The sequence below is a fragment of the Protobothrops mucrosquamatus genome, unplaced genomic scaffold (assembly GCF_001527695.2).
Source record: "Protobothrops mucrosquamatus isolate PMUCROS unplaced genomic scaffold, P.Mucros_1.0 scaffold2394, whole genome shotgun sequence".
Classification (NCBI taxonomy): domain Eukaryota; kingdom Metazoa; phylum Chordata; class Lepidosauria; order Squamata; family Viperidae; genus Protobothrops; species Protobothrops mucrosquamatus.
This window is the reverse complement of record NW_015388468.1, coordinates 160,376-182,068: the sequence shown is the minus strand read 5'-3', so window position 1 is coordinate 182,068 and position 21,693 is coordinate 160,376. Positions and strand designations below refer to the sequence as shown.

Here is a 21,693-nt window from a genome sequence, read left to right as displayed (position 1 = left end):
AAAGAGATTTGTGAGACATCAACTTTGGAATACTTTGAGTATCAGGCTAGTAATCTTTCTGTCTGAAGGCTATTAACCAAATTAGTTGCTTTACTCCCCCCTTTTTTAAAAAAAAAAAAAATTCTTTGGAACCACTTCTGTAGACAAGGAACAAAAGGATATGTTACTAATACACAATGAAAATCCAATTTTCATTCTTTGATTCCAGTATGAGTTGTCTGAAACACCAGACAACCCAGAATCTTCAGGAACTGCTTTATATTACACAGCAAGATCACTGTTCTTGCTATAAAACCTGGATCATACACTACTTACTTAAGGTCAGCAAGGAAAACGTTTTTGAAGTCATATAAGTCGAGTTAACGCAGGTACATACAATTGATTTGATGGTATGTAACTCCATGGTGATTATCTTTGAAATAATAATCAAGGTTCTATCCAGTCTATTTCTTTCTTCATTCACTCTGTGCATTTTTACAGTAAACAAAACAAGATCTAATCCATGCTGGTCTAAAGAACTATTCCCATCTTTACTGAACTCTCAAGAAAATGTTTTGATCGATTGAAAATGGTCAGGGGAATTTATTGTCATACCATGACTGCATGTTTAATTTGAATGCAGTGTGATAATGCAATTTTTTTATTTATTCGACTGCATTATACCACCAATAAACTTTGCACAGCATGGTATTAAATCATTTTAAGACTTCATGAAGGATTATGTTGCAATAGGTTGTTCCATATTCTAATTGGGTACAATACTATGAAATAGGCAGGATAATTGAGCGTCTTTTGAACTGCTGCAGAGAGAACAGTCAGTTCTAAGGAATCTTTTGAGGTAGGAGCCATTTCTCCAGAATCTGGTCTTAAGCCACTCCAAAATACAGGTGAATTTATTCTACTGAGACAGAATAGCAAAAAAGGTTGGAGACGAGAGGGAGAATTAAAAAGAGTTGTTACCGAGTACAAATAGTTCTCGGCTTACAACTACAATGGAGCCCAACATTTCTGTTGCTAAGTGAAACATTAAATGAGTTTTGCCTCATTTTACGACCTTTCTTGCCTCCGTTGTTAAGTGGCTCACTGCAGTTATGTTAGTAACCCAGTTGTAAAGTGAATCTGCCTTCCTCATTGACTCTGTTTGTCAGATCACAAAAGTGATCACACGATCCCAGGACACTGCAATCATCATAAATATGAGTCAGTTGCCAGGAGTGTGAATTTTGGTCACATGACCACGGGGATGCTGCAACTGTCGTTAAGTGTAAAAAATGGCCATAAGTCACTTTTTCAGTGCTGTTGTAACTTTGAATGGTCACTAAACAAACTTTTGCAAGTCAAGGACTACCTGTATGATTCTTGCTTATTCATTATGACCTGGGTGGCTTCTACAAAGTTTTGCATTAACTTTTCTTTCATTCCCAGGATATTTATCTTAGTATGAGAAGTACTCAAGAAATAGTACATTTCACCTTTCATCATGTGCAATATTTTAACATCCACTGGTTACAAAGATCCGTTTTGAAAATATCTCTACAATTTATTATTATTTTTTGTACAAAATATGTCAAATAGTCAGTCAATGTTGTAGGGGACTAGTATGGCATGTTATGTTTTAAATTCACTCGATTTACACACTTGCAAAACATGAAACAGCAGCAGCCTAAATTCATCCAAAGAGCTGAAAAAAATAAATAAAACCAGGGGATCCCTACTACGTTTGTTGGAATCGTTGCAGAAATGTAGCTGGGAAGAAATATTTTCATGATAGCACTGTTATTGGTGATAAAGCCACGCCCTGATAGTTACAATGATGCATGTAACCCTAAAAATCCACTTCAGTTTTACTAGATAGTGCTATGGGGTATGGTGCATTTTAGGATGGGGACAAATACTTAGAAAAATATGAAAAATAACTTGGCTGTTAAAAACCAGAAGTTCCTGGACCAGTGAAAACGAGTTTGCTCCCCAGTCATGGTAATTTACCTGAACCAAAAGTTCAAATAAATAAATAGGAAATTGAAATTGAAGGAAAAGGTGAAGATTAGATGGAAATAGTTCAACTAACTCCAAAGTTAAGGCAATTAAATTAGAGACCGAAGAAAACACAGAACTAAATAGCAAGCACTGAAGCTTTATGGGATTTTTGTATTGAAAAGAAAAACAAAACAAGAAAAATGTTAAAAATAAGACTTGCGGTTACCAGGCCACCAAATTGCACAAACTCAGAGACGTGCTAACAGAGGCAGAAAGACACACGCGCACACACACTCACTTTCTTTCTAGACATGTGCAAACCAAACTGCTCCCTCCAACCCAACTTTTTTTTTTTTTAAATCTGTCAAATGTTTCCATTCATATAAAGCTCCATAGGAAGTATATTTTAACGGGATGTGTGTAAGTGTGCACATATGCACACGCGCAGATATACTTTATTACATAAATTTTTATCTATTCATCGAAAGTGTCCTTAAAGATGAGGCAATATTTTGTTTTTCCTAGATCACTCATTACATTCCTTGTAAATACTTCATTTAATTATTATTCATCTTCTTCCCTTCCCTAGGAGATAATAAAATAATTTTGGCACTAAACTTAACAAGTTTTGGCTTTTGTTAAAAAAAAAAAAAATTAAGGCTCACATTTCATAGTCTTGTGTATATGTGTCTGAGAGTGCATTTACATACATATACATGTGTATATATACCAGTGTTTCTCAACTTCAGCAACTTTAAGCTGTGTGGACTTCAACTTTGTTGAAGTTGCTGAAGTTGAGAAACACTAGTTTATAGATTTTCTGTCTTTTCCCCCCCAAAACCCCATCAGGCACCAACTAAAAATAAATTTCTGGGTCAGACTTTGCCACTGATTCCAAATGCTTACAAGGCAGTACCTCTTCAAAATGTTTTACAATTACAATCTGATCATTTAAATCCACTTAATAGTGGATATAGGCTGAGATCCAAAGGCTCTGTTGCAGATACAGTCAACTGTTGCCAACTATTCAACAGCTTCAACTCCTACACCCAAGGAGACAAACGCTGTCTCTTAAAATCTGATGTGGCTCATTGATCTTGGATACTGCAGTGGCAGAAACCAAAAAGGAAAACTCGGAAAAGATGTGCTCCTTTCCCTTGATTGCCCTTATTACCCCAAATTTATGCATGGAGGGCCAACACCAAGAGGAATTTTGTAAAAGACATTGCAATTGTTCCTATTCTACGAGGGAGAAATATATCATAATATTGGCTAATGGCGCCAATCAGCTAAAAACTGAATTATCACTACCATTTCATGTCTATTAAAAGTGAAAATTGCTAGGGAAATGCATTTTCTCAATAAAATCCAATTGTCCATGTGATAAAGCTAGAATACGTACAGTCCCTGCATATCACAAAGACTTCTGTCATCAGCAGAAATTTGGGAGATAAGACAGCTTCTGAAGGGGATGCCTTCCTAACAGGGAAGCTAAAGTGATGCCCTGTGAAAATAGAAGCACGTGTGTAAAAGGCAATTTTAAAAAATAATAGCTGTATTAAGACCCATGTTCCCCTATTTCAAGGGGCCAAGAAGTGGGCTTGAGGAAAGTAGGCTAACACTGTTCTAGACGTGTTATTATAGCTGTAATTTTAGACTTTGTACAAATTTGTACAGGTAGGTTTAGACACATGAAAAAGTAATATGCTCATAAAGACATGAAACATCTAAGTATAAAATATAAAGCAGTGTAATAGTTACTAAAATTACATGCTGTCTTATTGCTACAGTGATTTTTGCTTTTTTTTTAACTGTACCACATGTTGTCCTAAGCATATAATTTGCATAAATTATTCAAGTTTAAGAAAAAAAAAATCCACACGTCTCCACTTTAAGCTACTTATATAGTTAATATAAAACAATGTTTTAAGTTATCTCTTTATTAAAAGAGAAGTAAAATGTCATTTGAAACTGAAATTCAGTGACCAGATCCAGGGGCAACGTACATTTTATCATTACGCCTGTAGAGAAATAGTGTTGGGTGGAAAAGTCTCAGACCCAGCATGAAGACAGCCTCTAGGCCTGTGCACTGCCTATAATATTAGATTTTTTTTGTTCTGTTTTTATCTTTTTTGCACAAAAAAATACTATGAATGACAAAGACTAACATTGATAATTTGTAGCAAAATTTGGTTTATGTAGAAACAAGCCATGTTTTGCATTTGGATAGAGATTTAAATGAATTAAAGCTAAAAATTAAAAAGCATGATGCTGAAACATCTGCTCACTTGTTGTAGAACTCACTTTTAAAGTGGTTAAGTTTGCACGATTTGTACTTTTTTTTTTTAATATACTAAACAGTATTTTTTCCTCCTTTTATAAACCAGAAAAAAATCCCTAAACTACAGATAAATTTTCCCTACCTTGAGCGAATGCTGCTGATAGGTTTGACAAAGCTGTACAGCGCAATCAAACATACTTACATCTTAGCTCATTGCACAGGTACAGCCATAATCAAGGCACAAAGATCTTCTACAAGTTATTTTTTTTTCAATAAAGTTGTACAAAATAATACATTTTACAGTCTGTACAAGAATAATAATCCAGCAGTAAAATAAAAACTGGGGGGGGGGAGAGGCATGGGGGGAGGATAAGAGGAAATAGAAGAAGGGGAATGATACAGGAAGAAGAAAAGAAGATTTTATATATATATAAAGATTTATATATATATATATATATATAAAATAAAAAGATAGGATCAACAGTGGACAAACTGAAAACAGTGTGTGGTTAAATCTTTTCTGCAATCACAGGCTATAATGCAGTTCATTTTGCACCGTCCCTGTTAGTCAGGACCATCATGCTTCAGCAACACTTTTGTGAAGGTAGCAGTTGGTTTTTCTACTGTCTAGGTTTGCCGTAGAAATGTCAGTATTTCCACCCAAAAGTCACATTCAGAGGCAAAAAAACCCAAACTGAAGCGGCTGCCTTTAGAACTTGGCACCTTCCTTAGTTGGATGCAGTGAATGGATACAGAGTTGAAATCATGGGATAAATGATCATGCCCACAACAGTAATGATTACCTAAAGTTCTCCCTCCTCCTCCTCCTCTTTTTTTTTTTTGTCTGCTTTTAAATATTTAATTGAAATCCCAAATCCTCTCAGGTGCTTCACCCTTCGGGCGTTATTCTTTTGTTTGCATGTTTTGGGTTTTGTTTCGTTTGTAAGGGCCGTGTTAAAGAGAGAAACCTCACCCTGACCGCAGAAATAGACCTTTGCAGGGACTATTTCCGACCGTCCCAAGGGGGTGAAACAAGACAGCTTAGAAAGGCTGCTCTTTGTCCAGCAAGGAAAAAAGACTGAGGGATGCAAATCAGAGAGAGACTGCAACAGTTCTCTTCCACCCTATGTGGGCCAGGTTTTTTTTTCTTTTTAATAAGGAACAAGGAGTCCAAAACAGAGGGAAAAAGTGCGCTCCATCACAACAACTCATATTGACGAAGATGCATCCTTTGAATAATGTCCCGACAGTCATTGAAAACCCTCCGAATGTTTTCTGTATCTACGGCGCAGGTGAAGTGAGGGTAGCAATAATGCCGTCCATCTCCACTGGCTGTGCTGATTCTCTGGAAGAGCAGCAGATAGAAAGGTTATGTCAGTTTTACTAGCTTATTATCCACTTCCCCCCACCACCACCCTTCTCCCTTCTCTAGGCTCCTTTTCCCAAAGTTCTGAGAATCTGATCTGCCCAGCCAAATACAGATTAAATACAAATGCTCTGGAAAAACCGGTCAACAAATTTGGCTGGAGAATTTAAAAATATGCGATTTTGTTGGCTAACTAGGTAGCTACAAATTACCCTTGTTCAAATCCACCATGCTCTTAATCACTCTTCTGTGATTAAAAAAAAGATTTAAAATAATGATTCAATGCTCCGAAGGACTTCTAAATTCCGTGAGCTGTGATGGAGTGACAAAAGTCAAAATGCAGTACAGGTAGTCCTTGACTTACAATGATTCATTTAGTGACCGTTTGAAGTTAAAATGGCACTGGAAAAAAGTGTCTTATGATTGCTTTTCACACTTACAACCGTTGCAGCATCCCCATAGTCACGTGATCAAAATATAGATGCTTGGCGACTGACTGGTAGTTATGACGGTTGCAGTGTCCTGGGTCATGTGATCCCTTTTTGCAACCTTCTGACAAGTACAGCCAATGGGGAAGCCAGATTCACTTAACAACCATGTTACTAACTTAACAACCACAGTGATTCACTTAACATTGTGGCACGAAAAGTCGTAAAATGGGGGCAAACCTCACTTAACAACTGTCTTGCTTAACAGCAGAAATTTTGGGCTCAATTGTGGTCGTAGGTCAAGGATTATTTGTACCGACTGTCCTCCCTTACCAACTGCCTCGTTTAGCAACTGTTTGAAGTTACAGTGGTTGGAAAACAAATAGCTTTGTGATTGGTCCTCACATTTATGGCCATCACAGCATCCCATGATCATGTGATCACCATTTGCAAGTTTCACAATTGGCCTCCAAGAAGCAGAATCAATGGAGAATGTTGAAGGTTTTAAAGAAAAGATTGGACAGCCATTTGTCTGAAATTGTAGTTTTTCCTGCTTTTGAGGAGGGGGTTGGACCAGAAGACCTCCATAAGGTCCCTTCCAATTCTGTTATTCTGTAAGTGAAATCACAATGCCTCGCTTAATAAATCTGGGATTCACTTAATGATGGAAGCAGAGTGATGTCGTATGTTTTTTTTGATTAACAACCACAATACTTAGCACTGGAACTGTTGATCCCAATGGTGGTTGGTAAGTGAGGATTATCTGTGGTGTCGCAAGTTAAAACACTTTGTCACTCCAATCACGTTATCTCAGAAATGCACATCCACGTTTCTCAAATGGCAGCTCTGTTTTGTGCAGTTACTGAGACGCTTCTCAAAGAAAAAAGTAAAATAGCTCTAAATGTTGAAAGCAGCTGACTGTAAAAGCAGCAGGAGCAAGGTTATGTTTGATAAAAACAGGAACAGCGAAGAAAGAGTACTTACAAGAAATTCATCTCTAATAAAATACTTGGCCCTTGTAACTCTAGGATCCTCAACGGGTTCTGGTGTTGCTGCTCATTTTTAAAAAAGTAAAGAACAAAAAAAAAAAAGGTTATCTTGCAATAGGAATTACTTTTGTTTGGATTCACAGGAGGGATCAAAGAAAACATTTTAGTACCATTCCATGAAAAAGCATAAGCATTGCAAAATGCCTCTTTAAATATAGACTCACATTGTAGGAAGGGCTGCCTATTATTAGAAGAGTGGATCAGTTGGAAACTGCATTTTCGTTATTGTTGTTGCATTCAAATGGCTTTAACCAAACGCCAACAAAGATACACTATTTCAAGTAAAAGGGGGTTATTGTTTTTAATCCTTGCATCTTGGGGTTTTATTTTTTGTAAGCTGCCTAGTGTCACTGAAAGTGAGTGGGAAGCTATATAAATTCTCTAAATAAATAAATAAAAATAAATAAATAAATAAATCTCGCTCAGACTCATTCATTTAAAATTAATTAAAATGTTTCAGATAAAGACCTGAAATTCAAAAAAAGGTAAACATATTATTTTAAACTAGTTGTCCTATTTTTATTTTTTCATCTTAAGAAATGTAAGATGAAGCATCAGTGAAGACAGGCTTGAAAATTAGTAGATGACTTAACTCAGGAGTCCCCACCCTGGGCCGCGACCAACTACCGGGTCTTGAGTTGTTTGGAACTGGGCAAGTGCATGCATCCCCGTTTGTGTGAGCAGCAGGCAGACACATACATACACGCTCCATTTGCGTGAGTGGTGAGCCCGGGTACCCATTGCTCGTGCAAATAGAGCTGTGCGTGCTTGCCTGCCATTCGCGAGGAACCATCCCCTCTCCCACCCATTCCCGCTAGTCTGCAAAGGCAGAAAAGTTGGGGACCTCTATGTTAACTGTTTGTCACTGGATTTTGGGCCTGTGATCTGGGATATTCTGGAACCACAATTTAAGTGTTGGGGAACTGTGTGTGACCTGCTTGCAGAGATCTCCAGTTTTCCATTACAGAAAGAGAGATGTACTTAATAATCACTTCAAAAAGTCAACCAGTCAAGAAACTACACAGGATCATAAAATGTTACTGTAAAAGAGTACCAAAAAAAAAAGGATCTCACTGGATCGGAGACTGTTTTGCTCATGCAAAATTTTCTGTTAACAGAAGGAATCCTCTTGGTTAATATACTCTGCTCTGTCTCAGAGAGGAAAAATATCCGGGTTTTAGGCTACAGTACTTTGATTGATGATACTTGGAAGGCTCTTCTTTGCTTACCCTGAAAATTATTGACTCTGAATAATTTTTAACAGACGCCTATCAATGACAATACTCCATCCTGGGTCAAGCATTTGTCTGATTTATACTGCAAGCGGTTTGAGAGAAAGAGAACTGCATCAAACATAATAACAACTGGTGATCACAAAAAAGAGTACAAACAATTGTACATTGTTTATAACAATTGTATATAACATTTATACCTTGTTTATCACAATTTTTATACACAATTGTTATCACATAAAGATTAGACAGGAAAAATCAATCCCTTCTTTCTTTCTCTCACTTTTTTCTTCTATAATAACAGAGAAAAACATTTTTTTCAAAGTGTAATGTCAACTTTCTTACCATCTTCTGGTGTGGTGTAACGAGCAAATTCTGGAAAGTAATCTTCAATTTTTGATTTGCCTGCCAAAACTTTCTCTGCTAGCAAATCTTGTTTGTTCAGGAAAAGAATAACTGAAATGGTCCGTAGCCACCTAGAGAAACAGGCCAATATACTGTTAAATGGCAATAAAACAAGGCATAAAGGAACATAAAGCAAAATCTTCTGGGCATTATATTAACTGTTCAGAGTTGCTTGATAGTGAGAAGGGTGGCATCTAAATTTAATAAATAAATATATATTTTTTTAAAAAACATACTCCACTGAAATAATGTACACTCTCTTAGAATTTATATTAGCACAGTCAGAAATAAACGTAAGCTAGCATTATGAATGTCATGATCAAAACTAAAGAGACGGACCTGTTGTTCCAGATACTTTTGAAGAGGTTTAATGCTTCTTGAAGCCGGTTGGTCTGATTGTCTTCTCGTATAACCATGTTATAGCTACTGCTGGCTACCACAAATATTATAGCAGTTACATCTAAAAAACAAAAGCAAAGGAAAACATCCTTAATCAATAATCTTTGCTTTGAATTTTTTCCTTTAATTCGGCTCCATAAAGAGAAAAAGATAGAAAAAGAAAAAATGGAAAAGAACAGCTTAGGGAAAAGGCGAACAGTTCAAATATGAGCAAATCACTTAGAGAAGAATAAGTTCAAAAGAACAAAAATAAGTAAGATACTGAGGGAGGCAGGGAAGGATAGAAGGAGGAAAAATCAACTAAAATACAGCTCTAATATGATTGGAGGAAAAAAGATATTTTGTAGGATACATACTGTAGATTGACAGAAAGGAATAAAATATGCAGTTCAGTGGGTTTGTGTGGATGTGTGTGTGTGTGTGTGTGTGTGTGTGAGAGAGAGAGAGAGAGAGAGAGAGAGAGAGAGAGAGAGAGAGAGAGATATGTATTGATGAATATCCATTCACCTTTTGTAATTTAATCACAAGTGATGGAAGCTAAACAAAACTTATAAAGACAGCTACATGCTGAAAACAAAGAACAGGACATTGCAAAATGAAGTGGAGGTTTGCAAGTGAGTTAAAGAGCTGAGCTGGTATGGAGACAACCTCAAAATGCCAAATGTCAAATAGTAGATATTTGGTATTTAGATAATTGGAAAGCTGGACCTTCCACATTAATATAATATACAGTTCATATTACATGGGAGATATTCACGGTCTATCACAGGTTTAACAAATTCCCAATATTACCATTGAAACACTGGATCCATTTTCGACGTTCATCTCTTTGCCCACCAACATCAAACATACTGAAAAGAAAAAAAAAGTGAGGGATTCAGAACCAGGAAAGCAGGACTATTAAACACACCTCCGTCCACCAACAGCTTGAGGTACAAAAATGCCATTAGAATTATGAAAAACAAGCACTGACAATATTTTAAATACAGCTAGTCCTCGACCTATTACCACAATTGAGCCCAAAATTTCTGTTGTTATGTGAGACATCTGTTAAGAATTTTGCCTTATTTTACAACCTTTCTTTCTTGTCAGAAGGTTGCAAAAGGTGATCACATGATCTTGGGACACAGCAAGGGTCATAAATATGAACCAATTGCCAAGTATCTGAATTTTGATCACATGATCATGGGGATGCTTCAAAGGTTGTAACTGAAAAATGGTCCTAAGTCACTTTTTTCAGTGCCGTTGTAACTTTGGTCACTGAATGAACTGTTGTAAGTCGAGGACTATCTTTATATATATATATTCCAAATGTCTTTGCAGCCTGCTCATTGAAGGTGTTTCCCCCAATAGCTAATTTTGCAAGTTAAAAATTGAAGTACATTATTTGGGTAGTTGTGAAATTTTCATTATAGTTGCCGTAGTTATGAATTTGCATTATTTGAAAATTTTATAGTTTACAAAAAAAAAAAAAAAAAATTCAAACCAACTTTTTTCTTCTCTTTAATTGTGTCTGATTTTCGGAGACTGTCTGGAAAAGTCTCTGCAGCTTTTTTGACAAGGTTTCTTCAGAAGTAGTTTGCCATTGCCTCTTTTCTAGGACTGAGAGAGAGTGACTGGCCCAAGGTCACCCAACTAGCTTTGTGCCCAAGGCAGGACTAGAACTCATGATCTCCTGGTTTCTAGCCTGAAACTTTAACCACTATACCAAACTGGCTCTCAATACTAATTTAGATGACTAAATAGGACAGAACTGAACAATGCTTTTTAATTACCACAACATAGTTGTATTAAGTTTCTGTAGACAGGTTTCTGGAACATTTTGTTTTCCTCCAAAATGGGTCAATACAAGCACAGAGGATGGGGGCAGGACAGGGTATTAATGTATTTCCTAAATTAGACTATTTGGATGCTGAAGTGCTTTATGTTATTCCAAATGTTGTTTGGCTATAAGCCATGGCTACTTCCAGAAATACAGGAAAAACCCTGCTTGAATTTGGCTTGTTTCTGAAGTTGGATCACTATAGTATGGAATATTTTGCACATTTTTACTATCTCACTGTTAGTTTTAACTCCCAGTTTCAACTTAAGAACCGCCATTATGATACTTACTGGAAATTTACTTTGTCCACTTGAAACTTGGTTTCAAATATTCCTGATGTCAGAACTCTGCATCTAAGAAGGTCCTTTTTAAAAAAGAGAATAAGAGATTTTTTTTCCCTTAAAAGAACATTCTATTTTAAAAAAATACAAGCCTCAGGGAACAATGGGTCAATGAAATAACAACTTTAGGTTGTTTGTAAAAAGTGTACAGTAATATAAAATTTATACCGCAGGTTTTTAATCTCATATTTTTTCTTCCATTTCCTCCAGTCCTACCAAGCAACACAAAGTAGCTTATCATAATAAATAAAATTTGTGAAGTTAAGAAACTGTTTAAAATATACCAACATCTTGGAAACAAAACAATCAGTTTATAAAAACAGCAACCCAAAAGCTCAGAAAACCATGACACAAAGGAAAATTTGAAACCATGGAAAACAGTCACATTTCTAAAACCGCCTCTCATTTTGATGTGGATCATAATTAGAGATAAAAACTTCTGAAAAACGTGGAGCAAAAGAAGTTTTGTAAAAACGAAATATAGATAATAGTTAATTTTTAATATCCTCTATGATAAAAAAAACATCTTTATTGTTTATAAAAGTTAATTGTACATGCTTATAACAATAAGGTTTTTCTCCCCATAAAACAGAAAAGCATATATGAATAATGATTATTCATTTATGGATCAGATTTTAATTTTTTTTCCCCCGAATGGGCTCAAATGCAGCCTAATTTGAAAAAAAGAGAAGCCTTTCTTCATTTTTGCTTTAGAAAAAAGCTGGCAGATAAAAAGTTAAAGTTGAAAACAGAAGACATCAGCAACATTATACTTGGTCTTCCAACAACCTGAAAAGAGACAACAACAGTATGTCTTGGGATACTCATCATCTATATATGGCGTTCTAGGAATGACAGCAGTTTCTCCTGATTCTTCACCATATACTCATATTCATGGACTTCTGAAAACTGAAAATTTTTCAGTACTGGGATAAATGTCTGTGGAGATTCTCAGTCATCCAAGATCATGGTTGTCCCAAAGGTGCTTTTTCAAACGGCAACTGGACTTTGTTTTTTCCTTGAAGACATTTCACTTCTCATCTAAGAAGCTTCTTCAGTTCTTCAGAAGAAGCTTCTTGGATGAGAAGTGAAATGCCTTCAAGGAAAAAACAAAGTCTAGTTGCCGTTTGAAAAAGCACCTTTGGGACAGTACTGGGATAGGTTTTTCTACATTTCATATTAGTTCTTTTCTTTATTAGCTTCATTTTTAAGCTCAATGTCATACACATCTTAATCATAATGTGTACTACTTAAAAGAAAACATTCAGAAATATGTCATTGATTAGGGAGAAAAGGACTTGGGGTCATTTTTCCCTACTTTTTTTTCTACATACTCTGATCTTTAGTTTCCACTCATTTCAGGCGAACAACTAAATAAGTTTGGAAAGTCTCACAAAAGGGCCCTCTATACTACAAATGCAAAGCAGGGCTCAGAAAAATGAAGAGAATATGCAGGATAGAACAGAAGGAAGATATAATCTTAGCACTATGTGAAGCTATGGATTTGAGTCTAAAATGTATTCTAGAACGCATAGGGACATGAATGTGGAACCTGCTAGAAAACATGGGAGGAGACAGAAAAAGAAGAAGGTAGATCAGTGGTGGCGAACCTATGGCACGGGTGCCAGAGGCGGCACTCGGAGCCCTCTCTGTGGGCACATGTGCCGTTGCCCCAGACTTGCCTCCTCTGCGACCCCCTCCTCTCCAGCAGCCCCCCTGAAGGAGACTTGCCCTCGAGCGTGGCCCACACGGAGCAGCGCAGCCAAGGATATGGCAGCCAGGCAGCTTAGACAAGACTCTGCCCTCACACCCCATCATGCAGTTGATGCTGCAGGGCGTGGGCAGAGGGTGTGGCCGCCATAGCGCTGCTGGGCTGCCTGGGTGATCTGCAGTGGGCCCTGGAGGCGGTGAGTGGTTCTGTGGGCAGGCGGGGGATGGGGGGCAGAGTGGGGGTGGGCAGGGGGGTGAAGTGGGGGCGGGGCCAGTTTTTGGGCACTCGGTCTCTAAAAGGTTCGCCATCACTGAGATAGATACTTTCAATCACAATTGAAACAGACGTGTTGTTGGAAAACCTTAAGGGCCAGGTTGGGGACAGATCATCTTTGATAAGGTCTACCTATCTATGTGGTTGCCAAGAGCCAACCGATACTGATTTGATGGCACTTAACCAACCAACCCCAACCACCAACCTTCAATTCTTTAAAATAGCCACACCTTTTTTAGGATCAAATGGCAGCCACAGATGACAAACAATTTGGACAAAGGTTTAGCTCCTTTAAAGAGCTGCAGAGTGAAATCACATTTACATGAGTTCTGAAGCACATTTATGAACAGATTCTGAAGTGCTGCATAGTTCTATTGTTTAGGGCAGGGGTAGGCAACCTTGGCTCTTTTATGACTCGTGGACTTCAACTCCCAGAATTCCTGAGCCAGCCATGCTGGCTCAGGAATTCTGGGAGTTGAAGTCCACGAGTCATAAAAGAGCCAAGGTTGCCTACCCCTGGTTTAGGGTTTTAAAATTTAAAACTCGCAACTTGAATTGGGACCTGGAATAGGCTGGCGAGTGCTTGTGGTCAACCAAGTTACTTGTGATAGGTCTGATTACTTTGTTCCAGACACTACTAACACAATGCTACTTTCACATTTTCAACAGAAGAAATCTACAGGACTAGATGTTTTGAAGAAACATAACCTCATTTTCTCAAAGACATTTTACTCACCTGGTCAGACGGTGTGTATTCATTTTGCTTGACTATGTCAATCTTGTCTAGGAAACTAGAGGAAGAAAATATTTTCACCGGTAAGTTTACACAAGAACATAACAACAATTTCTTGTAATTTTAAAAAGAGTCCATATTGAAAAGCCTAGGGCAGGACTACAATCCTCCAGTTTCTAGATCATTGTAAATAAGTAATTAAATAAGTTTTACTTTGGTAACCACATCAATAATATAGCATAACATAAAACACAATTAAAAACGTAGCCCTGTGCCTTTAATCACTTCAGGTAGTCCTCAACTTATGACAGTAATTGGGACCAGAATTTCCACCGCTATGCAAGCGGTGAGTAAAACTTTTTTTGCCATGATTGTTAAGTGAGTTACTGCAGTTGTTAAGTGAATCGTGAAGACATAAAGTGAATCTGGCTTCCCCCCCCCCCCCCTGACTTTGCTTGTCAGAGGCACGGGCGGGGATATATTTCAAATGGCGATCACATGACCCCGGGATGCTGCATATATCCATGCTGGTTCCCAAGCACTCAAATGCTAACTATGTGACCAGTTGTAAGTCACTTTGTTCGGTGCCACTGTAAATTTGAACGGTTGCTAAACAAGTGCTTGTAAGTCAAGGACTACATGTACATTGATCTGGCTCTCATTCCGATTATTAGAAGCCGCAAAAAAGCGCTTGTTCAAACTAATTCAAAGTAACATTCAAGGATACTGCAAGCTAAGCAGCACATGGATGGTACCCCTGGTTCATGTGTATTCTATTAATCGATTCCATACCGAGTCACTCCAGAAGGTATTTTATCAAAAGTTAGGACTATTCCCCCAAACTTCTTTGTGTTTATTAACGATTTTTTAACTTGGGAATCTAAAGGGGGTAGAATTTGTATAAGAATACAGGGTAGCAAAATACATAATAATAATAAATAAATCATCATTATTTATGCCAATTATGAGGGGTCTACAATCCAAATATCCATCTGTCTGCTTTGTTACCTTGCTTCTATGTAATGACTGAAGAGATGCTTACAACTTTACATGGAGAGAATAAGTAATCTAATGGACAAGATGCAGGATTTACACCATGAGCAATTTGAAGCAAAAGAATAAAGTAATATTTTATTCATATGGCATCCAATTATAAACGAATATCCTGTCAGCTCTTCATTAATCAATGTTAATTTTTTTCAGCTGCAGATTGCCACAAACTATCATAAATATATTGCTTAGATTTGCTTTCTTGCAGGCTCTGGAGATAACTACTTCCTATTTATTAATACAAATATAAATTAGAAGGAAGCTAATAGGGGTCTGTCCAGTAATGCCATTCCCTGCCCACTGAAGAATTAGAGGAATTACACCATTCTAGACTCCTCTTCTAAATTTTGAGGATCCATGCCATATTCGGTTTGGCTCCAGCAGACCAGACTCAATGTGTAGCCAGAAGACATGAGTAATGAGGGAATTTTTAGTTTATGTGCTGTTCTCGGGTGCTACAAATCCTCCCTGAACTTTCAGGCACTGATGAAAGACAGCTTAACATAGTAGCTTCAGAGAGAGAGAGAGAGAGAGAGAGAGAGAGATTGGCATATGTAAAAGAGGAATCTATGGAAAAATGGAAGTTTGCTGAGTAGCTTCTTGGAACTGTACACAGCCTGGATAATATCTAGACCTTGTCACAACAGATACAGCAATTGTCTGAATATGGAAACAGCACACTGGGGTTGGCAATAATGCATATGCAGGTAGTGATCAACTTATAACCATTTTTTTTAGTGACTGTATGAAGTTACAACATCACTGAAAAAAGTGACTTATGATCAGTTTTCACATGACCATTGCAATATCCCCATGGTCACATGATCAAAAGTTGGACACATGGTAACTGGCAGTGTCCCGGAGTCATGTGACCACCTTTTGCAACCTTCTGACAACAAAATCAATGGGGAAGCCAGATTCACTTAACAACCCCGTTACTATCTGAACAAGTGCAGTAATTCACTTAACAATTGTGGCAAGACTAGTTGCAAAATGGGGCAAAACTCACTTAACAACTCTATTGTTTAGCAAAGGAAATGTTGGGCTCAATTGTGGTCATAAGTCAAGGACTGCCTGTAGAAAGACGGTGCCTCCTGGCAAAAAAAATAGTTAAATGGCCAGTATTTCTCAAGATTGTCAATTTTTTTTAATCTTGGAAGATGCTGATACATGGATCATAGTGCAAAATTATGTGAACGTGCCTGCCGATTCCCGATTTAGATTTATCATGTATCTTTATTTTCTTCCTTTAATTTTTATCGTATTTATACATAAAGCACATAGGTATGGACTCAGTAAATGTCATATTTGTCTTTCTATCCATCTATCTGGACTTACATAGTAAGAAAATAAAAGTAGGGGTAGTTTGTTGATCTATAAAATCTTAACAATATATATTTGTCAAAGTATTAACAAAAATATAACAATGCAATGACAAATAATTGAGTTCCAGCTGTAAAACTATATGAATCATATGAGGCTTATTTCTAAAATTTCAGATTGAAATTGCACAGTATTATGCATGCTTTTTCAGAAGCAAATCCGAGGGAATTCAGCAAAACCTCCTCTTATATAATGTTGAATAATGTTGCTACCTTAGCTTCAAAACCATACTTTTGATTTCTGGAATTTCCAAATGACTCTTCTTTCATATTTACAAGCCCATCAGTTAATTAGCAAGAATTTTTATCACCAACACCTTGTACCAATGCCTTTATTCCTGAAATTCTTGATTTGAATGTCCTAGAAATCATGCCAAATTTTGGGGAGGCAGGGAGACTATATCTTTTTCTGATTCTCCAATAGGTTTCAATTCACTTGTTAATTTACATGGAGAGAGGGAGAGAGAGAGAGAGAGAGAGGGAGCGAAAGAGAAAGAGAGAGAGAGAAAGAAAAGAAAAGAAAAGAAAAGAAAAGAAAAGAAAAGAAGAGCAAAGCTTGGATGTAACAGCAGGTGGCAGCACCTAGCCAACTTTTGCTGATGTCAAAAAATCAGAGAAGGGTTGGACCTGGATAGTGAGTGGATGGGAGGACACCAAAAAGTCGAACTCTATGCTTGGATGTAATAGAACTCATGAAGAGGGCAATAGAAGAAAGCAAGCCATTTCCACATTGCTCCAAACGAAGACCATCCAGATGTCCCTACAGTCAACCAGAATTACACTTGACTCAAGGGCAACTTTACTTTAGAATTCTTGCAATTCTAACAGGATTTCTATGGGTGATTGTTGAGTGGCACTACCTGAATAAACTAACAGTCCAAATTAAAACTACTCCTCAAGTGTCATTATGTGACTATACCTACAAAGATCAGAACAGTGCAAATCAGGGTATTTTCTATGACACTTTATGAAAGTTAAAGTTGGGCTTTGAAGAAGCAGGATAGGAAGAGCATTGACACATCTAAATGTTGGGATTGGACAAGACTCCTGAGAACACTGTGGAACAAACGAATCAACCCAGAATTCTCACTTGAGGCACAAATGATCAGGTTCAAATTATTGTACTTTACATGAAGGCTCCTGGAAAAGGCTCTAATGCTGGGAAAGGTGGAAGGAAAGAGAAGAGGATGATCGACAGCAAGGTAGGTAGACACAGTACAGTATTGATGAGTGCACCATTGGAAGACCAGGTTAGGATAAGTTTGTTAAGGAGAAAATCAATCTATGTGGTTGCTAAAAGCCAAAAATAATTTGACGGCACATAACCAATTAATCATTTAATCCAGGAGTGGGGAACGATGGCCCTTTTATGACTTGTGGACTTCAATTCCCAGAATTCTCCAGCCAGCCATGCTGTCTTAGAGCAGGGGTGGGGAACTATGGCCTTTTTACGACCTGTGGATTTCAACTTCTGGGAATTGAACTCCACAAGTCATAAAGGGGCCATCGTTCCCCACCTCTGATTTAATCAATAAAATCAATGGACCAATATTTCTGGGGGAGCTGAGTAGATAATTTTTAAGTGGAGAAGCAAAACCGGCAAATAGCAATAAACTCTGTTAAAATATGGCAATTATTATGAGCTTTGAATGGATATGCTAGACTCCTGCATTTCAGCTATGCTAATTCAAACATAACAATCATTACTGGTCTGCTTTTTCACAAGATTAAATATTCAATATTTATTTCTAGCCAATTGCCTAGAAATATTGTTTTTTGCTACTCATGCCAATGGGTTCGGATACACTGGCACAGCTAGAGAACGTACAAGAAATTTCCAAATAGCGAAGTAGGAAAAAAAAAAGGCAAAACTGTTCTGCAGTTGTTTATACAGACTATTTTTAGGTTTGTGATTTCCTTGAAAAACACCAGCTACCCGGGCCAGGCAGCAGAGCGCGCCGTGTTGAATGTGGTCTTCAATGGCTACATGCACGCTAGGTAAAACAGGTCAGAATGCCATAAATATGCCTTCTTTCCCGAAAAACAAGTCCTGGCATTTCAACCTTCCTGCATTTAAAAGTAAAACTTTCAGAGCAAAACCTGTCCTTGTGGATAGTTAACAAGGAAGACCATTATTTGGCAAACAATACTGTACTTTCTTTTTAGAAAGATCTGGGGGAGAAGGAAGTGCAGGCTGTAAATATCAAACCGTGCTTAATCAATAGAGACTGAATTTGGGTGGGTGGGTGGGGAGACAGAGGGGGAAACGATGGGATAAAAGAAGAACGTCCCTCCCCCCCCCCGCAGAACAGGGAATGAAAAGTTCCCAAGATTGTCTATCCAGGTGCAACTTAACATGCTGAAGTGCAACTCTCAAATTGCAAAAAGTGTGTGTTTTAGTGTGTTTGTCTGTATGTCCCCCCCCCATGTTAAAAAAAACCCCTTTTACAGCATTATTGCAATCAGTTTCTAAGATGATTAGGACCTCTCAATACTGCCAAATTATCTAGGGCAAAATTTAAGGAAAAATGTCAATATGTCTCTTGATTATACAGGGTTAAAAAAAATCCTGTCTGTGTCCATAATATAGACTTTTTTTTTGCATATAATGCTAAAGGAAAGGAGAGTTACAGTACATCAGCACAATGGTTTTGGTTGTTAAGAGAAACTGCTCTGATGTTGGTAACGTTTTGCCCGTCATGTTACAACAGCCAGGAATTAAATCAGCTTGCTAAATTCATCTTTCACACTTTCCAATCAGATTATCATCTGAAGTCAATTTTGTGGCCTGTTATATTTCAGGGTCTTGCCTTCCCCAATTACTAAGACCACCTTGTCTTATAGGATGGAAAAAACCAAAAAAGTAGAAGTTTAGAAGAGACCTGGAAATATGTTCAATTTAGAATATAGAAGTACTGTATACTTCTTTACCAACATTCCAGCTTTGAAACAATAAAATCTGCTAGTTTTCTTCAAGCAGTAAGAATTTTTATTTACACGTTGTACTTTTGAATCCTAACAACAATATACTATAGCAGAGGTCCCCAACCTTTTGAGTACCAGGGACCAGTTCCGTGGAGATAGATTTTTCTGCAGACTGGAGGGGATGTGGTTTCATGTACTGCCTGCATCCCGCAGATGGGGCTTTGCTTGTTTGCGCTGACCGGTTTCTGGCATGCCATGGCCCGCTGCCGGTCCACAAGGACTGAGGGTTGGGGACCTCTGTACTGTACTGTAGTGTACTGTACTATACTATACTATTACTATACTGAAAATAATTGAATAATATTTGGATTATTAGGAGGAAGATTCACCAATGTCCAATGAGAAAGAAAGGAGAATTAAAGGAGAAGCTTTAAAAACTTTTAACTCTCTTGCCATTAACCTACATTTTTCCCAATGCTGGAAATACGAGAAAAAACACAAGCCCCATTTTAACATGAATGTACTTTCATGTTAAGAAAAAAGAACAACCAACCTGACAATTGACCAATTCTTTCGACAAAGTCATTTCAATTTTTAATATTTGTGTTGTAGCAAAACAATAACAGAGTCATAACATTTTTCAGTATCTGTATCAAACCTTTTTTTGTTCTAGAAGAATGTAAGTATTGTATCTTATCAGATAATGTGATTAGGGAAAAAGAGCTAGTTTGATTTCTGCCGATATTTGTCATATGAATACAAACAAAATTATAATTCCTGGAATCCAGAGCTAGAGCAGCCCTGAAGTCCAACTGCTGATTAGTGAGAAAGTAAAACTAAAATCCTTTGGAAACAGAAAATCCAGCTTCTACTTAACCCCCTCCAGGGAAATGCCACCAGCTGTTTGAGGACACTGGTTCCCCTGTTCAATTGCTTTGTTAGGAAAGCTTTTCTCCCTAAAACAAAAAGCTGTCTTCCTAAAATGTAAAATCATTTTACAAATCCTGCATTCTGAAATTATAGAGAACAAAATTCTTCAGGTTATCTCCCTTTTCTGTATTTGAAAAATGCTATCAAATCTCTCAATCTTTTTTCCCCCACAAAGTTAAACATATTTAGTCTCCACTATTTGATCTCCTGGTATTTTTTTCTATGTTACTGTTTTGGAATATATTCCAGTTAATTTGCAGATCCCTAACAACATGCCATTTTCTGTGGCAAATATTCTTATTTTACCCTCCAACAGGCAATTTTGAAGATGAGGGTCAGCACAACAAAGGTGAGGCAAAACTTGCCATTTCAGCTAGGAGTGTGGGAGAGTATAGGTGTCACTGAGTGCACAAAAACATAACATTTAAAATTTCTTCTCAAGTTTCTATTTTCAAATCCCAATATCTAGAGACATGTTGATTTTTAATTGTCTCAGAATGTGCAGGAACAAAGTTTAGCCTGGGTCAGTCCTTCTCTCTCAGCTCACCTCACCTCACAGGGTTGTCGTTGTGGGGCAAATAGGAGAGGAGGAAAGAGTATTAGATACTTTTGCCACCTTGAGTTATTTATAAAAAAAAACAGTTAAGCTGGAATTTAAAAAAACCTAAAATAAAAATAAATAACAAGACAGAAGAGCTAACTTTAAAAAAAGCAACACGGCAACACCCTTCTAAATACTTTAGTCGAAACTTGCCTAAAATAAGCTTGTTTCGCCTCAGTAAGAAGGAAAAGCTGTGAAAAGATTAAAAGATTTTAAAATGTAAATTGGATGTAGCACGAACATAACGTGCATACATCCAAAAGCATTTGCCTCGCCCGTGGCAAATCTCAAATTCTTAAAATGAAACCAAATGACTACGAATCAACTGGCTGCAGCTTTGCTTTTTGACCTCATGTTCCAAGCACATAATCTATTATCTCAACAACTCACGCACAGCCCTGTGAGGTAAGGGTACACATTTGTTTTATATTGCCCATGTGTCGGCAGGCAGGAAAGCGAACGTTGAGTGCAAAATGATCTGCTACATACTTTGAGCTGGAGGTGATTATTTGAACAGAAGATTTCCTGACTCAGTGTCCTAGACAAACACTGCGTGACACCCGCACTCTCACAAAATAGTCACAGTTTAAAATATTTAGAAAGATGGGAATACACTGTTAAACTGAAATAGCTGCCCAACTCTTAAAAAAACCACAAATGAAGCTTATAGTAAATCATTGTAACTAGCTAAAATTATCCTCTATATTTAGAGTTTGGAGATGAATCACTTACTTTTGCTTCTTAATAAACTGGCACATGGAAGGAGAACGTTACACACCAATGTTCAA

At 37.4% G+C, this 21,693-nt stretch overlaps 1 protein-coding gene across 1 annotated transcript in view; it reads right to left on the bottom strand.

The window, feature by feature from the left end:
* Window positions 1-4,633: 4,633 nt before the first annotated feature.
* Window positions 4,634-21,693, bottom strand: part of GNAS (GNAS complex locus) — a 122,140-nt gene continuing 105,080 nt past the window's right edge. The window contains exons 6-12 of the mRNA XM_015824865.1: window positions 14,021-14,075; window positions 11,250-11,323; window positions 9,930-9,988; window positions 9,078-9,198; window positions 8,679-8,809; window positions 7,037-7,104; window positions 4,634-5,603 (exon numbers count right to left, since the gene is read on the bottom strand). Coding sequence (XP_015680351.1) covers window positions 5,457-5,603; window positions 7,037-7,104; window positions 8,679-8,809; window positions 9,078-9,198; window positions 9,930-9,988; window positions 11,250-11,323; window positions 14,021-14,075 — 655 coding nt within the window. The 3' untranslated portion in view covers window positions 4,634-5,456. The remainder of the gene's footprint in view (window positions 5,604-7,036; window positions 7,105-8,678; window positions 8,810-9,077; window positions 9,199-9,929; window positions 9,989-11,249; window positions 11,324-14,020; window positions 14,076-21,693) is intronic.